General features: G+C 40.5%; 1 protein-coding gene across 1 annotated transcript; it reads right to left on the reverse strand.

Annotated features, from left to right (window-relative positions):
* Nucleotides 1-989: 989 nt before the first annotated feature.
* LOC138695242 (calaxin-like) lies at nucleotides 990-17910 on the reverse strand. The gene is made up of 2 exons (XM_069819693.1): nucleotides 17028-17910; nucleotides 990-1269 (listed from the first exon to the last, which is right to left on the reverse strand). The coding sequence occupies exons 1-2, from the start codon at nucleotides 17193-17195 to the stop codon at nucleotides 1084-1086; spliced, it is 354 nt and encodes a 117-aa protein (XP_069675794.1). The 5' UTR covers nucleotides 17196-17910; the 3' UTR covers nucleotides 990-1083.
* Between the last annotated feature and the right edge of the window lie 2875 nt (nucleotides 17911-20785).

Genomic DNA, 20785 nt, shown 5'->3' on the forward strand with positions numbered 1-20785 from the left:
TTGTCTAGGGCAGTTCTCGGAATGCCCATCCCACAGAATTCGTCGCAAGGTCGTGTGCCGCAGCTGATTACGTCATTCCGCACATAAGAACGTACCCCACGGAAAATACGTCGTAACTCATCCGTAACTGATGGTTCTTGCTTGGTAGTTTCGACACTGTTGTTAATATGTGGTCTGTGGTATCTGTGCTGTAGTTACAGTCTTATATTAATCTCTTTTCTTTAAACAAGTTCTTTTTTTTTCCGTATTCGTGTTGCAAAATATGCATATGGGCTATTCCATATGAAATCGATCAGTAAAAAGCCTCGCATTTTTTTATACTCTAATTTTTTCCCTATTTATACAAGGTGCTGAGGAGAGTGCATTTTCAAAAATATACTATCGAAAGTCAAACGGTTTTCGTACTATTGAGCGACAAATTTAGCGTATTTTATAAAAACAAGCCTCTTTCAACGCTCAGAACTCTGGAACCGTTTACTGCAGAACATTGAACGGGAGCTCATTTTGAAGCTGACATTTGGTAGGTTATGTTAAGAAGTAATCCTTATTTTTATTGTATACAGAGAGACGGATAATCTGATTTTACTTACTTTTAGGCTTTTTGCCCATTTGTAAAAATGTAAAAAATATTGAGAAAAAACCTTGCTTTATTAAGAGGGATTCGGCATTGTTTGCTTAGTGGCTCGGCAATAAGTTTCGAGGGTATTAAATAGATTATTTTCACACGCCTAGACTTGAACGGCGCAGTACCGCACGCACTGGCCGAGAGCTGAAGATAAGCGAGCGTTGGGCGTCATTTTACTCAATATTACAGAGATTATTCTGTAGGACAAATTAATAATAAATCTTTAACGTTCTGTTAAGCTTGTTCTGCATACGATTCTGTAAGCGTAAGGTCTCCAGACACCTTGTCAGAGGGTATAATATGCCCTTGCTTGACAGCCCTGTTGGTAGAAGACAGAAAAGAAGTTTTGATCATAAGACAGAAGGAAATATCAGAATAAGTTTATTAGTGCTAAATGTTCCTGTATGTAGCTGATTTAGTGTACTACACGTATTGCCAAAGTGACTGTAATGCATGCACTAGAATCGACCCACGTTCCGCGAGAAGGTTGTCAGGAAGTCGTGGATGGAGCTTCTCGTGGGCACGCACTGCCCCATGGCTTCCAGCAGGAGGGGGCACTTGTGCACGGAGGTTTTGAAATCCTCAAATGAAATTTTGCCATCAAGATCGACGTCCATCTTCTTCATCAGCACTTCCACCATATCCTGCGTTAGATAAGATGTCATGCGTCAACACAAATCACAATTATTACTATTTAATACGAGAAAAATTCGTACCGGCACCGGGAATCGAACCCAGGACCTCTCAGCTGCGCGCGCTGAGCGCTCTTTCCAACTGAGCTATGCCGGGACACGATCCACGGCGCCGGCCGAACCCCTCTCGTAATGCTTTTACGGCCTTACTACCTGCATTTGAGACGATACAAGTCATATATGCAGGAGAGCATATTCAATGGGGTGGGCGATACCTCATACAAAATGAATATGTGATGTACAAATCACAATCATACCCGTTAGAACTGGTAGCAACAAAACCAGGTAAATTCCTCTTTTTCGAGAAATTTTTTTCATTATTTCTGCGGGAATATGAAAACGAAAATGTTTAAATTTTTGCTTCAGATTTGAGAATATTAAAATTTGAACAGCCATACTATGTAGAGAAAAATTTGTTTGTTTTTTTCCAGCGAGTTTTATCATAATTTCTGGAGAAGTCGTCAAGGGAAATGTTTATTTTTTTTAAATTCCGGATTATTGAAATTAGAAGGTTGTGAAAAATTTCCCCTTTTCAAAGAAATTTATCATCATTCTATATAAAAAGGTAAAAGAGACGTATTTATAGGAATTTTTAAATTTGAGGATATTGAAATTGAAACAGCCTACTATATAGAGAAAAGTTTTCGTTTTTCCTGTGAGTTTTATCATAATTTCTGGAGAAGTCGTCAAGGGAAATGTTCTTACATTTTTTTTTTAATTCGGGATTATTGAAATTATAAGAGTTGTATAAAGAGTTAAAAATTTCCCCTATTCAAGGAAATTTAGGCCTACTATCTTTCTATATAAAAAGGTAAAAGGTAACGTATTTATAACAATTTTTTAACTTGAGAATATTAAAATAACTGGAACAGCCATACTATGTAGAGAAAAATTTTCCTTTTTGCAGGGAGTATTATCATAATATCTGGAGAAGTCGTAAAGGGAAATGTTTACAATTTTTTTTTAATTCCGGATTATTGAAATTAGAAGGTAAAAAATTTCCCCTTTTCAAGGAAATGTTTCATCTTTCTATATAAAAAGGTAAAAGGGGATATATTTGTAGGAATTTTTAAATTTGAGGATATTAAAATTGAAACAGCCTACTATGTAGAGAAAAATTTTCTTTTTTCCAGTGAGTTTTTCCATCATTTTTTTCTGGAGAAGTCGTAAAGGCAAATGTTAACATTATTTTAAAATTAGAAGAGTTGTAGTAAGTAGTGAAAAATTTCCCATTTTCAAAGAAATTTACCATTGTTTCTATGTAAAAAGGTAAAAGGGAATGTATTTATAGATTTTTTTAAATTTGATAATATTAATGAAACAGCTTACTATGTAGACAAAAATTTTCCATTTTCCAGTGAGTTTTATAACCATTTCTGGAGAAGTCATAAAGGGAAATATTTACATTTTTTTAATTAGAAGAGTTGTAGTAAGCAGTGAAAAATTTCCCATTTTCAAGGAAATGTACCATTGTTTCTATATAAAAAAGTAAAAGAGAATGTATTTATAAGATTTTTTAATTTTAGAATATTAAAATTGGAACAGTCGTACTATGTAGAGAAAATTTTTTTTGTTTTTCCAGTGAGTTTTATCATAATTTCTGGAGAAGTCGCCAAGGGTAAAGTTTTTATATTTTTTTTAATTCGGGATTATTGAAATTAGAAGAGTTGTAGTAAGCAATGAAAAATTTCCCATTTTCAAGGAAATGTACCATTGTTTCTATATAAAACGGTAAAAGGGAATGCATTTATAGAATTTTTTTAATTTGATAATATTAAAATTGGAACAGCCGAACTATGTAGATAAAAATTTTCCTTTTTTCAGTGAATTTTATAACCATTTCTGGAGAAGCCATAGGGAAATATTTACATTTTTTTAATTCGGGATTATTGAAATTAGAAGAGTTGTAGTAAGCAGTGAAAAATTTCCTCATTTCAAGGAAAATTACCATCGTTTCTATGGGAAAAGGTAAAAGAGAATGTATTTATAGGATTTTTTAATTTTAGAATATTGTGAATTTTATTAGTAACAACAATGTAATTTATTCGTCACAACAATAATTCCTTTCCACAATTCACCTTAAACGCTCTCGTCAACAATTGGATCTTCACTCACACAGTATTCAGCACTCCACCGACGACAATGACAATTTACTTGGACTATTACGCACAACAATGAACTGTTAATCTTAACTAATATTTACAAAGCACTATTTACAAATCAGAACTACCAGTTCTCAGTTCACAGTTCTTCTATCTCAGTCACTCGAGTTCACAGTATCTCGAACCACAGACCTTCAGAGACAGTTCACTGTACTCGAACTCGGGTCCCTCCAACTGCGGTCCACTGCACTCGAACTCAGGTCCCTCCAACTGCGGTCCACTGCACTCGAACTCAGGCCTTCGGCTGCTGACGCAGTTGCGGACGCACACTCGAGTCGAACTCCGGTACACAAGACTGGCTTGCTTGCTCTGGCTTTCTCACTGACTGGCTGACTAATCAACTGAAAACTCTGAAACTGCTGTCGTTCCTTCGCGACCGTAATTTATAACCACAGTGACGTAATCTCGAAGGTTCCACCCGTCTCTAGAGATGGCATTCCAGAGAAATCCAGAGCCCTCTCCTCTCTACCAGCACCAGATGCGCGCGCAAACTCGTCGCGTGACGTAATACACCCTCTCTCTTCTCTCCACCGCGCGACGTCACTCAATGTTCCGTGCAGCCTGTGCGATCTGCTTTCATGCGGGGCGCTGGTCGTGAGTTCGAATCTCACGTCGCTGTCACATTGCTCCCTCCTTAGGACTGCTCGTCTCGGGCAGTCCCTTGGTAGGCTGCTAATCGGTCCAGATGCACCACCATCATCTTCCCTCGAGGTTGTCGCTGGATGCGGTACACCACGTCGTTGATCCGGGTCACCACGCGGTATGGTCCATCCCAGGCACGCTGCAGCTTTGGTGATTTCCCTTTGGTCCTGGTAGGTCGATACAGCCACACCAGGTCGCCCTCCTGGAATCCTGCAGAGTTGGCTAATCTGTCGTAGCGCACCTTCATCCTGTCGCTGGCCATCTTGAGGTGCTCTCTGGCCAGTTGGTGAATTCCATTCAACTTCTCGGTGAGTTCTGCCACATAGTCAGTCGCTGGCTGGTCGGCGCTGGGTGGCGTGCCAAACAGCAGATCACAGGGCAGGCGCAGCTCTCTCCCGAAGACCATGTTTGCCGGTGTCATCCCTGTTGTATCGTGGACCGAAGCTCTGTAGGCCAAGAGGAACAGTGGGACTCTGGCATCCCAGTCTCGTTGATGGTTGGACACCACCTTCCGCAGATGCTCTTCCAAGGTTTTGATGTAGCGTTCCACCATACCATCGGACTGTGGGTGGAGGGGAGTGGTCCTGGTTTTATGCACCCCCAGACGCTCGAGCAATTCTCCCATCAGGTTGGATTCGAAGTTGCGCCCCTGATCGCTATGCTATTCCCGGGGCACCCCGAATCGGCAGATGAAGTTGTCAAGCAGCGCGTCGGCCACCGTCGAAGCCTCTTGGTTAGGAATCGCGTACACCTCTGGCCATTTTGTGAAGTAATCCATGGCTACTAACAGGTAGCGGCTCCCGCGATCCGTGACCGGGAACGGTCCAGCAATGTCGATGGCGATCCTCTCAAAAGGAGCTCCCACGTTGTACTGCTGCATGGCTCCCCTGCTGCGGGTCCTTGGTCCGCGACTGGCTGCACAGGTGTCGCATCTTCGGCACCATTGTTCCGTGTCGGTTCTCTGATGCAACCAATAGAACCTCTGCCTTAACTTGTCCAGCGTCCTGTTGGCTCCCAGGTGGCCTCCAGTCACTCCAGCATGAGTCTCCTCCAGCACTTCCTTCACCTTGCTCCTGGGCAGGACAAGTTGTTCTATGTGGGTCCTTCCATCGGCCGACTCCGAAATCCTCTTCAGGATACCGTCCTTGACAGTGAAGGATTCCCACTGGGCCCAGTAGCTCTTGTAAGTGGTGCTACGGTTGGCGATATCGGCCCATACTGGTCTCTGGCCGGACTCCACATCACGTAGTAACTGTCCAATGTTTGAGTCCTCCACTGCTCCTTCCTTATGGCGGCGTTATCCCATCCTGGGCTCGGCTGGGCGGCAATTGCTTGGACTGCGTGGGCGCCATCCCGCTCTTCTACTTTCAGGCAGTGTTTACAGCCATCCGGGCACGGGCGTCGTGATAAGGCATCAGCGTTGGAATGTTTCTTCCCTTGTCGGTGTTCGGAGGTGAAGTTGTACTCCTGCAGTCGTTGAACCCAACGGGCGGTCTGCCCCTCCAGATTCTTGAAGCCCAATAGCCAGGTGAGTGCAGAATGGTCTGTCCTCAGATGGAACTCCTGGCCATACAAATATTTGTGGAAATGCTTCAGGGCTTCCACAATAGCAAGAAGTTCTCTACGGGTCACGCAATAGTTTCTCTCAGCCTTGGACAATGTTCGGCTGAAGTAGGCAATCACCCTCTCTTGCCCGTCCTGTTCCTGAGAGAGTACTCCGCCGATGCCTACGTTGCTAGCGTCCGTGTCGAGCTTGAACTTCCTTCCAGGGATGGGATATCCCAGTACAGGAGCAGTGCAGAGCGCCTCTTTCAGTGACTGGAAGGATGACTCCGCCTCGTCTGTCCACTGGAATTGTCGTTTCTCCTCGGTCAGCTGGGTTAGAGGCTTAGCGATGTTGGCGTACCCAGCTACGAACCTTCTGTAATAAGTGCAGAGGCCGAGAAAGCGGCGCAGCTCCTGCTTGTCCCTCGGTCTAGGCCATCCTCTGACGGCTTGTAGCTTCTCCGGGTCCGTGGCCACTCCGTTGGTCCCTACTACGTGTCCCAAGTAGTTGACCTTCTTCTGGAATAGATGAAATTTCTTCGGGTTCAACTTCAGTCTGGCTTGTCGCAGTCTCTCGAACACTTTCCTCGGATTCAACAGCTGTTCGCCGAAAGTCTTGCCCACCACGATGACGTCATCAAGGTACAGCAAACAGGTGTCGTATGTCAGGCCTCTCATTACAGACTCCATTAGTCTCTGGAATGTAGCCGGGGCGTTGCAGAGGCCGAACGGCATAACGGTGAACTGCCATAGTCCCTGGCCTGTAGAGAATGCCGTTTTCTCCTTGTCCTCAGGATGTAGCGCCACCTGTCAGTATCCTGACTTGAGATCCAACGTCGAGAACCACTCTGCTCCGGCCAGGGTGTCCAAGGTGTCGTCAATTCGTGGGAGGGGAAAGCAGTCTTTCCTGGTGACGTCATTCAGTCTTCTGTAGTCCACGCAGAAACGCAGGTCCCCATTCTTCTTCTTCACCAGCACTACAGGTGATGACCAAGGGCTGTCGGATTCCTCGATGACCCCTCTTGCTTTCATGCCCTCCAGTTGGCTGTCAATCTCCCTTTGTTTAGCTAGAGGGACGCGTCGAGGAGGTTGTCTGATTGGGCGAGCATTTCCGGTGTCAATGCGGTGCTGAACTTTCTCCGTTCTCCCGTAGTCGTTTTCAGACAGACTGAACACGTCCTGAAACTCTGTCAGTAGATCGTGGACTTGTCTTCTTTCTCTTTTGCTTAAATTCGCCGGCAATTCTCGAGCCAGCTCTTTCAGTGATGGGTCTAAATCTGGACGTGGTCGGTGACACTCCTCGTTTTCTGCCAGCGACGTCACAGACACCACCGCTCGACGTTACCTAGTACAGTTCCGCTAGGCACCTCCTTGTCCCGATTGGTGACATTCAGGACCCTCACCGGTACCACCTTCTGATTCGGGAGTAGGGATCTGGCCACATAAACCCCATCTATCGGAGTTGTTTGCGAATCGAGGAGCAGGTTTCTCTTAGGTTGTCCGTCCAGTCTTGCCGTCACCACCATCTCGCAGCCAGCTGGGATTGTCACTTGATTCTCCAAGGTGAGTCTGCTGGCCATGGGTTGGTCTTCGACGTCCCTCAGGAACACTTCATCCTGACCAAAACGGAGGATACGGCGCCGGACGTCCACCGTTGCATCGAAGATCCGCATGGCGTCGAGTCCCAGGATGACGTCTTCAGTGATGTTGGCGACGAACACCCACATCTCCAGTCTCCTCTTTCCCAAGGTCAAGTCCAGGAAAACCTCTCTTTGGATGGGCAGGTTCTCGCCTGAGGCAGTACGTAGCTCATACCGGCGCAGCGGCGTCCTCCCAGGTAGTCCACGCACGACTTCCGGTCTGGCGATAGTGAGCGACGCCCCGGTGTCTACCAGTACTCTGCATGGGCGGCCTCTTATCCATCCGTCAGCAATCAGCCCATCGTCGCATCTTCTGTTAACCGTCTTCAAGATCAGCCGAGGGGATGGTGATGACGGCGCCGACGTGCCCCTCATCGCATCGGCCCCTTTTAGTTTTCCTGTTTGTGACCAGATCGGTCACAGTCCCTCCTCAGGTGTCCAGGCTCGCCGCAGGACCAGCAGGTGGGCACTCCTCGTCTTCGTCGCTCGGGTGATTTCGGTTGACGTTCCTCGACGTCGGCCGCCGCGACGCTCCTAATCCGGTGCGATGCCGAGACGTTCGCCGTCAACTTGGCTGCCTCCATCCTGAGGGCCGCCGCCAGAGCTGCATTGATGGTGCGATGCTCTGCCAAGAGTAGCTGTTGCTTTATTTCCGGGTCTCGAACTCCGCTGCCGAAGGTGTAGGCCGCCTCTCCAGCGATGAAGTCATTAGGTAGGCCCCTGAGCGCCTTATGGGCCAGTTGTTCCACCGCCATCGCGAATTCTTGCAGGGACTCGCCTGACTGTTGGACCCTCGTTTTTAGTTGGGTCCTAAATGCTGCAGCAAGTTGATGGTCACCATAACGTCCCTCCAGGGCCGCCATTATCTCAGCGGCTGTCCCATCTTCTGGAACGCTGTGAAGAATCTCCGACGCCTGTCCCTGAAGCGCGGCCAGCAGCTGAGTAGTTTTCTCTGCCGGCGTCCACCCATTGTGCTCTGCGATGGCCTCGAACTGGCGACGGAATATCGCCCAAGACGTCGTACCGTCGAACTTCGGCGTCTTGACGTTGTGATGTCTGGCTGAAGCCGATGGTTCCGCAGGGGCACTATGTGAGGTCCTCAATGCTGACGTCGATCTTTCCACGGCCCGTTGAACTTCCTCGGCAATTATCTGTTTCTGTTCTCTAGCCTGGCGATCCACCAACGCGAGGATGTGTTTGTTTTCTACAGCGTGTTGGTCCATTAACGCGAGTATGTGCTTGTTTTCCTCAGCGTGTTTGTCCATCACCTTACTCGTCTGCTCTTGACGACGCTCGAGATCGCGGATTTTGCCGTCGAAATGGTCTACATCCTGTCTCAACTCGGCTACTGTCTCGTTTATAGTTGTAAAATTCTGGTTTAGTTTATCCAAATCGGCCTTAAGTTCGTCTTTTACGATGGCGACAATTCCATCTACGTGGGCCGAAACGCTTTCAATTTGCGTAGTGACGTCATTTTTTACTCCGCTTATGTCGCCTTTCACTCCGCTTATGTCGCCTTTCACTTCACTTATGTCACTTTTCATCTCCGTTTTCACTTCACTTATGTCGTTCTTTACCTCACTGATATCGTTCATCATTTCTGCTTTTACGTCACTTATGTCCTTTTTCATTTCAGCTTTCATTTCCGCGATGGCTTGCAGGATCTGCTGTAGGTTCTCCATTGTCGATAATATCCCGGTTCTGACACCAATGTGAATTTTATTAGTAACAACAATGTAATTTATTCGTCACAACAATAATTCCTTTCCACAATTCACCTTAAACGCTCTCGTCAACAATTGGATCTTCACTCACACAGTATTCAGCACTCCACCGACGACAATGACAATTTACTTGGACTATTACGCACAACAATGAACTGTTAATCTTAACTAATATTTACAAAGCACTATTTACAAATCAGAACTACCAGTTCTCAGTTCACAGTTCTTCTATCTCAGTCACTCGAGTTCACAGTATCTCGAACCACAGACCTTCAGAGACAGTTCACTGTACTCGAACTCGGGTCCCTCCAACTGCGGTCCACTGCACTCGAACTCAGGTCCCTCCAACTGCGGTCCACTGCATTCGAACTCAGGCCTTCGGCTGCTGACGCAGTTGCGGACGCACACTCGAGTCGAACTCCGGTACACAAGACTGGCTTGCTTGCTCTGGCTTTCTCACTGACTGGCTGACTAATCAACTGAAAACTCTGAAACTGCTGTCGTTCCTTCGCGACCGTAATTTATAACCACAGTGACGTAATCTCGAAGGTTCCACCCGTCTCTAGAGATGGCATTCCAGAGAAATCCAGAGCCCTCTCCTCTCTACCAGCACCAGATGCGCGCGCAAACTCGTCGCGTGACGTAATACACCCTCTCTCTTCTCTCCACCGCGCGACGTCACTCAATGTTCCGTGCAGCCTGTGCGATCTGCTTTCATGCGGGGCGCTGGTCGTGAGTTCGAATCTCACGTCGCTGTCACAATATTAAAATTGGAACAGTCGTACTATGTAGAGAACATTTTTGTTTTTCCAGTGACTTTTTTCATCATTTTTTTCTGGAGAAGTCGTAAAGGCAAATGTTTACATTATTTTTAAATTAGAAGAGTTGTTAGTAAGCAGTGAAAAATTTCTTATTTTTAAGGAAATTTACCATCATTTCTATATAAAAAATAACAACGTCTTCGTAGTAATTTTTTAATTTGAGAATATTAAAATTAGAATATTCGATGGTGTATCGCAGCTACAATATTCCTTTTTCGAATAAATATTGCCAACGTTTTGACAGGAAAGAAGCATGCTCATACATATTTCTTCTGGATTCCAAGATGTAGTTTTTAAACTGCAAGAGAAGGCCACACGTGTTCTGTACGTGACGATTTAAGATGACTGTTACGTATGGTAGGACTTCAGCGAGCAAAACAAACTTTGTGAGGTACTCCAGAACTTGAGCTCTTCACCTTGGCAAGGTGGAGTGTACAGTACAACACTTGAGACCGGCTAAAGTTGGTCTTGCCTTTCTCATAACTGTAGCCTCCATTAACCTTCAATCGTTTGTAAATAGAAAACAACACACACGACTATTATTGGCCTTGCCACACCCACCGTTTAACCCCATTAACCTTTAATCATTTTTAATGCAAAACAACGCAAACAAACCTATTTGTTTGTGCATAAAAATGTGATTGATAGATAAGTTTGACGGGAAACCGAATCCCACCAAAAAAAATCCACTGTTTATTTTCTTTCCGCATAGAATAGTGACGTCATTCTCAAATGCATAAGGTGCGTGCTGCATTACAGAGACTAGTGATGGGTAAATTCGTGAAAACTTTGCCAACGGAAATATTCCCTGAAAAATTCCCAGTCACCCAAAATGGAAAAGATTGTTAAAATTAAGTGGTATTATTATAACCACAATGAAAATTGTTACAAAAATGTCCTTTATGGCATCCTAGCATTATAAACAGGTTTTACTACATCCTATGTCGTGCATAATCGCCTTATTATAGCACGCGTGCCAATAAAAGCAATGACGTATTCGCTATGACGCAATACCGGAACGCTTGCTATCTTGCTTACCGCTTGTACGTGCGACGTAACAAGAAACGAAATGCAAGACAGAAGAGAAGGTAATCTATCATTTATTTCCAGTCTTTAACAATTTTGTATCCCTTTTGTAACATCACATAAAACAGTTCTGTGGTTCAGAGAAATTATATTAACAAAATAAACGAACATTTGTAACATAACATGCAAGGTCATACATTTCAGTGGCGGCTCGTGGGTATTGAAATAAGGGGGGCTGCATACAAAAATAAACCAAGCAACTTACTTTATTTAAAGATTAGTTCCATGTGCCTTATCTTGTAAGTTGTGTTTAAATGAGACAGGCTCATGTCGGTAGATTTACTGGCATTTAAAAGAATCCTGCGGACAAAATTCCGGCACACCGGCGACGCTGATATAACCCCTGCAGTTGCGAGTGCCGTTAAATAAACCATAATTTAATTTTTTATATGCAGATTTGAACCTTAGAAATATCTAACTGGCGATGTTGTAGTTGGTTATATATATATATATATATATATATATATATATATATATATATATATATACATCAATCAATGAAAAAAATAACTGAGCCAGAAATTGAATTCAGGATCTTCAAGAGTACGCACCAGGGCGCTTGCCTTATTTATTGTCATATTGTTAGATGTTTCAGATTGCATTATATTTTGAAAACATTCTAGCAATGGCTCCTTCTTCTCATGAACAACATTTACTGTTCTTATTTTAAATCCATCTTGTTGTCCCAGCTGATGGAATTGTCTTTGAAACACATTAATCTAATACAGACTGAGTGGAGATCGAGAGAAGAAAGCAGGGATACTGGATAAATTATCAAAAAATATGCGAGCCTTTGTATTTTGTTCAGCGGCTCTTTCCATTATAAGATTCAACTGATGGGCACTTAATTTCACATTTCTCCTGAATTGTTAAGGTACTGAACTGAATAGACTGCAAATATTGTACAGAATTAAACATTGTTGCACTTGTTATACTCACAACATTAAAGAAAATGTATTTAAAACTGCGCGCTACTGACAAACTGCTGCAAATTTTGCAGCGCCTGGAAGCCCTAGATTAATGGCAAGGGGCACCAGGGGGAGGGGTAAAACTAACGCGCAAAGCATCCGAGACGAGACTGGCAGCTCCAGGGGAGGAAGTGGCTTCACTCTATAGTCCTTGTCTCTGGCTTCGATCTGGCAGCACCAGGGGAGGAAGTGACTTCACTAACGATTGCGTGCATGTCATTGAGAGCGAAATTAAAAAAAAAAAATTCGAGTCGCTAAATAGAGACTGTATAATGAATGTTTTTCACAACATAAAACGAGACAAGAGCCACAAATGTCTGGGGGTGCTGCAGCTCCGCAGCCCCTCTTCGAAAGCCGCCCCTAATACATTTATCTTTATTCAGTGTCAAATGCTACTAATCGATACGAACATATGAAGACTTTGTCAGTTATGGATGCCGAATTATTTCCTAATTTGTTTCCTACAATTTATAATGCTAAGTTGCCATAAAGTGCTGTATCCAACTCTTGGATAATCTCATTATGACACTCGTGAAAATTTCACTCATGCCATAATCTTCAAGATTATCCACTTGTTTCATAAATAACTGTTTTCCAATTGATCTACAATTGTACTGCTATTTCAGATTGGAGTTAAAATACATAGAGTAAAACATAAAAATATACAGAGGTCAGTCTGAAAGACCCCTCAATCAGAGGTCGGCAAAATGGTTATCAGGATGATAAGAGATGTGACGCCATTGAATGCAACCCGCTAAACGCAGGGGACATCAGAGAGAAAGAACGGGCTTTTATCTTTGAGTGGTGTCAAATTCCTCAGATTTTGCTAAACTATTTATAATTTGCATAATATGAGTAATTATTTATGTTGACTATTACACTTTTACTGCGTCATACGACTTTGACCAATAAAACGGTACGGAACGACGTGTTTCAACCAATCATGGCTGCTTATCTTACAATCTGCTTATTACATCCCTAGCATTTGTTTGTTTTTATCACCTCTCTAGCATTAGTTTCTTTGTTTGCCAACTTTGTACTTTCAATAATTGTACTTTTTAAAATGATTCATGTTTATTTCATCATCCTTAATTAAAACTTTTCTACCACTTACCTTGTTTATATTAGGTTAATTTATAGCTTCTGCTGTATGAGATTATGGATAGTCATGTATCAGAGATTGTTTAATATACAGGGTGTTTCAGAAATACTTCGACAAACCTTGGGAGCATGTTCCTCACACCAAAACAAGAAAAAAAGTTCATATAAACATATGTCCGAAAATCCTTAGTTTTTTAGTTATTAATGAAAGAACATAATGAAACATCTGTTAGATATTGTCAGCTTGGTAGCAACTTTAATCAATTCAGAAACTCATAAAAAATGTTCAAATAACAAATGACTGCAGTACACAAGTCTCCTTGGCAACATATAGCCATCTAGGATACAATGGGTACATCAGCAGACTTGTATTCATAACAACATTCGATTATTTAACAAAATGAATTATTATTCGTTACAAACTTAAGTTGCTGGATTGTACCTCAACACGCGTTGAACGTAAACTTTCATTATTATGAGTTTCTGAATCAATTAAAATTGCAACAATTGCTACCAAACTGACAATATGTAACAGATGTTACATTATGTTCTTTCATTAATAACTAAACAACTAAGGATTTTCGGACATATGTTTATATTAACTTTTTTTCTTGTTTTGGTGTGAGGAACATGCTCACAAGATTTGTCAAAGTATTTCTGAAACACCCTGTATATTGATAATTGAAGTGGAATGCAACTGTTTTAATAAAAATGGAACTGAATCAACAAAGCCTAGCATAGTTCTCTGAGTCATTTGACCACACAAGCCCCACCACTACGCCAAAGTAGAGATATCATCGTGGGGGGGGGGGGTTAATCATAAATTATTTACGAAATATTTATGATTTTTATTAGTAGTAATTATGCCGGACACCTAGTATAGCAACAATGTTTATAAACTTAATTTATGTTCAAAATATAGCGTACTAATCCCTTGAAAAACATAATGAATTCAAGAGAGTAATCACGTGGTACAGCAGAAAAAGTATCTCGGGCATTATAATGTAAATGCGTTTAGCATTTTCTTTCTGCATTAATTTAAAATTACAGTAATTTTTCTCACTTGTAAATTATTCTAAACGCGTTTTATGACTCTGCCGACCAGCTTGCATATGAAGGAGAAGAGAATATTGTTGACAAAATAGTACATTATGCAACGAGCCTATAATGGTAGTAATTAATACACGAGTATGTTTGTTTATGAAACGAGCACAAGAGAGTTTCATAATTTTCATACGAGCGTCTTAATTACCAATATAGGCAAGTTTCATACGACTTTTTATGTTCGACCATATTTCTAACTTGAAATTATTCATAACTATTCATGTTATGGTTATGTAAGTGAGGAGCGGAAATGACCTGAATTGTGAGATGTGCGCAGACGCGAAAGTATTGATTTTTTTCCGAGGAACGAATGTGTCATTGACCTTGATATAATCTAGAGAATAACATGAACATTAGGCTTGATATAACCTCGAAATTGATTTAGAATTGAGAAACGAGATGACAAATTGAATTTATTTGAATATTATTTACAATTAACGCTAATTATTATAGTAACAGAATATAACCTTCTGCGACAGTATTGGATTTCCAGCATCCGTGACTTTTCGCTAATTGTCTTTCGATTGCATATCCGAGAATAATCGATACTTGCGGTTTCATAATGGTACAATGGTGATTTTTCATTGGCTGAACAACTGAACTATAATGAATAGGTGTACTTTAATGAGGTGCATTAAAGGGCTACTACCAGGTGTATAATTACTACATTTCGGCATGGTCGAGCATAATGTAATATAAATTATATGATGTACATTAAGTTCAACCATATCTGTAGTCTGATAACCTTGCAGTAGTATCTAATTCCATGACCGTCACATCGTTTCCTGTCATAACCCGCGGAATAGTAGGGTATGCATTTAGCTTTAGCCTAAAGCTGACGTGTGTAACGCAGCGCATCTGATGGGTTGACGTGCGAGAAAGCTGCTTGTTTGCGTCACTCATACGTAATAGTTATCTCTGCTTTGGGGTATGTTTACTAATACATTTCGGATCTCGCTGGCATATTTTCCCAAAATGTTTTTTAAGTTTTTTATTTTTCTCAGAAATGTGTTAAGGGGAAACGCTACTGCGTTTTGGTCAATTTTGGTTATTTTACTCCATTTGTAAATATGGTGCCAAAATCTATGATTTCTTGAGGAATACTATAGTAACGATTTTATCGCAATATCTTTAGTCTAATAAGTGATAATGGAAATGAATCTATAAATATAAAGTAAAAGTACACGAAAATATACAGGGTGTTAAAAAGTATCCAATATTTTAGGAGGTCATAGTATGCATCAAAACAAGAAAACAATGTCTAATAAACATGGGTCCTACAACACATACTTTCTGAGATCTGAACACTTGTTCATAGGAGGTGCACGTCCATTCATGGCAATGCATTTCTCTGCCCTTCGGTGTTAAGGAATTACGAACTCTTGAAATTTGTTTTAGTGCGTTAATAAGAAAGTCCTGATAACGATCCCCAGTTAATCTCTGTGGTAGCACGTATGGCCCTTAATCTATCGCCAAGAACGCCTGCCCATACGTTGATTGAGAATCGGTGCTGATGCCTTGTTTCTTCAACTGCATGGGGGTTTTCATCAGCCCACACATGCTGATTACGAAAATTCACAACACCATCTCTGCTGAACCCCGCTCATATCCGCAACCACACATTCCATGCCAGGGGTGTCAACTACGGTATGATTATCTGGTAGTCTGCTGTATTGTAGGGCACAAAAATGCATTGCTATTAATGAATGTCACATTGAGCACCTTCTATGAACAAGTGTTCAGATCTCAGAAAGTATGTGTTGTAGGACTCATGTTTATTAGACATTATTTTCTTGTTTTGATGCATACTATCACCTTCTAAAATATTGGATACATTTTTCTTAACATTCTGTATACAGGCTACAGTCGCAGAAATTTAAATGAAATTTAATACAGAATTAACTACAGTATTCAGAAGTATACTTTCTTTAATAGGCTATTATTACGAAGTTAAAAACTGTTATTTCCTTACTTGCTTTGTACAGATTTTTTTTTCCAATTTTCAATTAAAAATAATTACATTATTCTTACACACTTGCTGGCCTTCTATGCCCAAGGTTGCGGGTTCGATCCCGGGCCAGGTCGATGGCATTTAAGTGTGCTTAAATGCGACAGGCTCATGTTAGTAGATTTACTGGCATGTAAAAGAACTCCTGCGGGACAAAATTCCGGCACATCCGGCGACGCTGATATAACCTCTGCAGTTGCGAGCGTCGTTAAATAAAACATAACTTTTTTCTTACACACTTATCACAACAATTGTTGCAGATCACACGACTTCTAGCAACTTGATTCTTTGCAGTTCAATTTTGCATCCTAATGTACAGTATTAAAGAGTTTACAAGAATGACGTGATTTGCAACAATTGCTGTGATAAATATATATATATATATATATGAAAAATGTAATTTTGCATTTAAAAATTGAAAAAAAAAAATCTTTAATGCAACTATGGAATTAACAACATATTTTTAGCTTCAGAACACTAGCCAATTAAAGAAATTATACTTCTGAATAGTTCATTCTCTATTTGTAATTTATTTTACCCTTTAAACTAAAGAAAAAAAAAGTAGTTTAACAACTTCAAATTGGTACAACTCTGAAAATATTGAGAATAGGACCCATGGTTATATGACATTTTTTGCTCAAAAGTCTTTAGGAAATGCTCCATAAGTGGCGGTAGCTCTTCGTGAATCACCCTGTATATATATATATATATATATATATATATATATATATATATAAGACCCTATAAAAATTTGATTTTACATGTGTTTTTTTTTTTTTTTTTTTTTTTTTTTTAAGTCTTTGTTCGTGCATATAAATCCTGGCCCTAGATATGAGGAAAAGAAAATACCTAAATAAAGGAATCAGTACTACAGTAGCTACAAGACGCAGTGCTGACAGAGATGCTTACCGTAACGACCTCGTCCACTTCATCGTAGGAGGGAAGCACCACAAACTTGTGCATGAGGTGGAACATGTTGTCTTTCAAGATGTGACCGTCTCCAATAGCGTCATATACCTGAAACGATACAAACAGATAGCTTGCATTCGTATGGCATCGTTTATTTGGAGTAGGCATATTACATTACTATAGTCCCGTCGCTCTAATTTCCGGTAGCCAATCGCGTTGCAGGTCGGCTACATTTAAACGTGTGCGTCTTGTGATTCGCTGATTCATTTCTTAAGGCTCGATAAATACTTAATATAATCGCCCGCCATTTTAGCTCTTTCGTTGGCGTTCGCAGAAAGCACACGAAGACGTTATTTGCCGCTCAATTATTTGCTGAATTACATTGCGTTTGATTTATTATCATAGGAGCTACGACATGATAATGTTTAACGGTGTGGCAAATAGATTTCTCGTATGGTAGCTCGGCAACGTAAGAACAAAAATGGCGAACGATACTACCTACCTAGACTTTATAGAGCCTTCACTTTCTAAGACGTAAGCAAAGAGGCGGAGTCACGCCGGAAATAACAGCGTCGGGACTATAGTATTGAGAATTACAGGTCTATGCACCACAAACTCTAAAATTTGCATCCAAAATACAATTAAAATGCCGAAAAATGCACTTTTGAGTACGAGAAGCATGTCCTTAATCACCCACCCTGTTCAACATCTACTTGGAGGATTTAGTGAAGAACTATTTTCAGAACACGGGAGGAGTGATAGCAGGAGGAAGAAGAATAAAATGTGTAAGATTTTACTGATGATATGGCGATATTAACATAAGAGAAGATGATACTAAGAGATATGCTACTGGAGCTAAATGACAGCTGTGAGCAGTATGGGATGAAGAGAAATGCAAGCAAGATTAAGATCATGGCTATCTGAAGAAAAGTAAAGAAGGTAAACGTGAGAATTCTAAATGAGGCAGTAGAGCAAGTGGACAGCTTCAAATACTTGGGGTGTACTATAAACAGTAACATGAGCTGCTGACATCTTCTGAAGATGTTCACCGCAGCAGTGAACGAAACGTTTGGTCACACAACCAACGGACCACGGCCTCATAGCCCGGAAAACTTTTCTCCTAAACAGAGTTTGTACACAAAACATGTGTGTCATCTATAAGGCATGTACAAAGTTTCATAACAATCCGTTGGAATGCAGAGAAATTATTAATTTTATCCAGCTAGTGATTTGCGTTCTGATTCACTGTGGGTTTGTTAAGGTTAGATAAAAATGTGACCAATGCATTTTTAACCTGGTGTGAATAATTTTTCAGGCGTAAAACAGTCACAAGTGATTAAAAATTTTCTTTTTCCATTCTTTTCTGCTGTTAAGCCAAATATGGAACAGTTACCGTATGCCCCACCACTAAAAAAATTAATTACTGATAAATGCGAAGAACGCACAAACTTCAAAACGAGGATTCAACACTCTAAAGGATGCTGTATTAAATGGTAAAAGAAATGTTGTAACCGGACGTGACCGTATGTACTAAAAGTCACATTATATTTGGAGAACTTTAAAATAATACTTTTGTGCGAGATCGTGCGTATTTGCTTGGTTTCCGCACAAAACCAATCCGCGGTAAGTCTAAAATTCCACATTCAGTATTCCCAACCTAACACACATAACAATTTCCCCCTTCTTACCGCTTAAGCGCGACATTCATTTTACTGCTTTAGGCTTTTAACATATTATTGAGACGTTCAATATAGTATTAATCATAAATTGGAAACTTACCACTGCAATTTCACCTAAATTGCACTGTTAATTATTGTTTTTAAATATTTTCAAAAATTAAGTAAACTCTAAATCATTACATACCTTACTGTTTGTTTTAAGTTCGCATTTATAGACTGGGGGGGGGGGGAAGACAGACGTATATCACGGCCTGCTGGAGTATAGTAAACACAGAAAACATTTTAAAGCAACAATGTTGAAGATATATATATATATATATATATATATATATAGCAAATTTGCCGTCATTGAACAGAAACCAAGATGGAGATTTGATTGCAACTAATTAGAAATTCCTCTTTCAGGTATGTAATAAACCATCTTCGCACAAAATAATGTACGATACACGAGCGGCATGTTTTCTTTCAATTCTCGGAAATTAGAGAAGCTCAACTACGTTTCGCTTTTTCAAACTTTTCCTCGAACATGAAAACTTCAACATACCGCTCTTGTAACGCGTATTACTATTTTTCAATTGTAATGTTTACCCCTTCTGTAAGAAAAATAATACTTTACAAACTTGTAATTGAAGTTACATTAGTAACAACGTATCTATCTGAACAGATTCAATGTTTCACAACACAAAACACTAACAATTGGCTCTTTTTCACCCACACAGTAACCCTTTCTGTCTACGGCTGAACAGGAGCGAGAAGTTTTAGGAAGAATTCATTGTTCAAACCCTTCTAAATGTAGCTTGCAGCTGATAAAACAGTAAACTATTTCTCACAACATTCTTCAAATGTTAAAGAACATGAATTCATATTCACCTATGCGTAACTAAACAAGTCGAAATTTGATTTTTATGCGAGATCGTGCGTATTTCCTTAGTTTCCGCACAAAACCAATCCGCGGAAAGTCTAAAATTCCACATTCAGTATTCCCAACCTAACACACATAACAATTTCCCTCTTCTTACCGCTTAAGTGACATATTCATTTTACTGCTTTAGGCTTTTAACATATTATTTTTAGAGACGTTTAACATAGTAATAATTATAAATTCGAAAATTACCACTGCAATTTCACCTAAATTGCACGGTTAATTATTGTTTTTAAATATTTGCAAAAATTAAGTAAACTCTACAACTGCACTAAAGTTACTGCATTCGTGATACAAGTAACATTAAGGAAGCCGTGAAAAAATCAACAAGATTCCAGACTCATCATAGACTGGGGGAAAAAAAAGACAGACGTATATCACGGCCTGCTGGAGTATAGTAAACATAGAAAACATTTTAAAGCAACAATGTTGAAGATAGATATTTTTGTTTTGCAAATTTGCCGTCATTGAACAGAAATCAAGATGGAGATTTCATTGCAACTAATTAGAAATTCCTCTTTCGGGTATGTAATAAACCATCTTCGACAAAATAATGTACGATACACGAGCGGTATGTTTTCTTTCAATTCTCGGAAATTAAAAAAGCTCAACTACGTTTCGCTTTTTCAAACTTTTCCTCAAACATGAAAACTTCAACATACCGCTCTTGTAACGCATATTACTATTTTCCAATTGTAATGTTTAAACCTTTCTGTAAGAAGAATAATACTTTACAAACTTGTAATTGAAGTTACATTAGTAAGAACGTATCTATCTGAACAGATTCAATGTTTAACAACACAATAAAACACTAACAATTGGCTCTTTTTCACCCACATAGTAACCCTCTCTGTCTACGGCTGAACAGGAGCGAGAAGTTTTAGGAAGAATTCATTGTTCAAACCCTTCTAAATATAGCTTGCCGCTGATAAAACAGTAAACTATTTCTCACAACATTCTCCAAATGTTAAAGAACATAAATTCATATTCACCTATGCCTAACTAAACAAGTCGAAATTTGATTTTTGTGCGAGATCGTGCGTATTTGCTTGGTTTCCGCACAAAACCAATCCGCGGAAAGTCTAAAATTCCACATTCAGTATTCCCAACCTAACACACATAACAATTTCCCTCTTCTTACCGCTTAAGTGACATAT

This window comes from Periplaneta americana, chromosome 2, assembly GCF_040183065.1.
Source record: "Periplaneta americana isolate PAMFEO1 chromosome 2, P.americana_PAMFEO1_priV1, whole genome shotgun sequence".
Lineage (NCBI taxonomy): Eukaryota > Metazoa > Arthropoda > Insecta > Blattodea > Blattidae > Periplaneta > Periplaneta americana.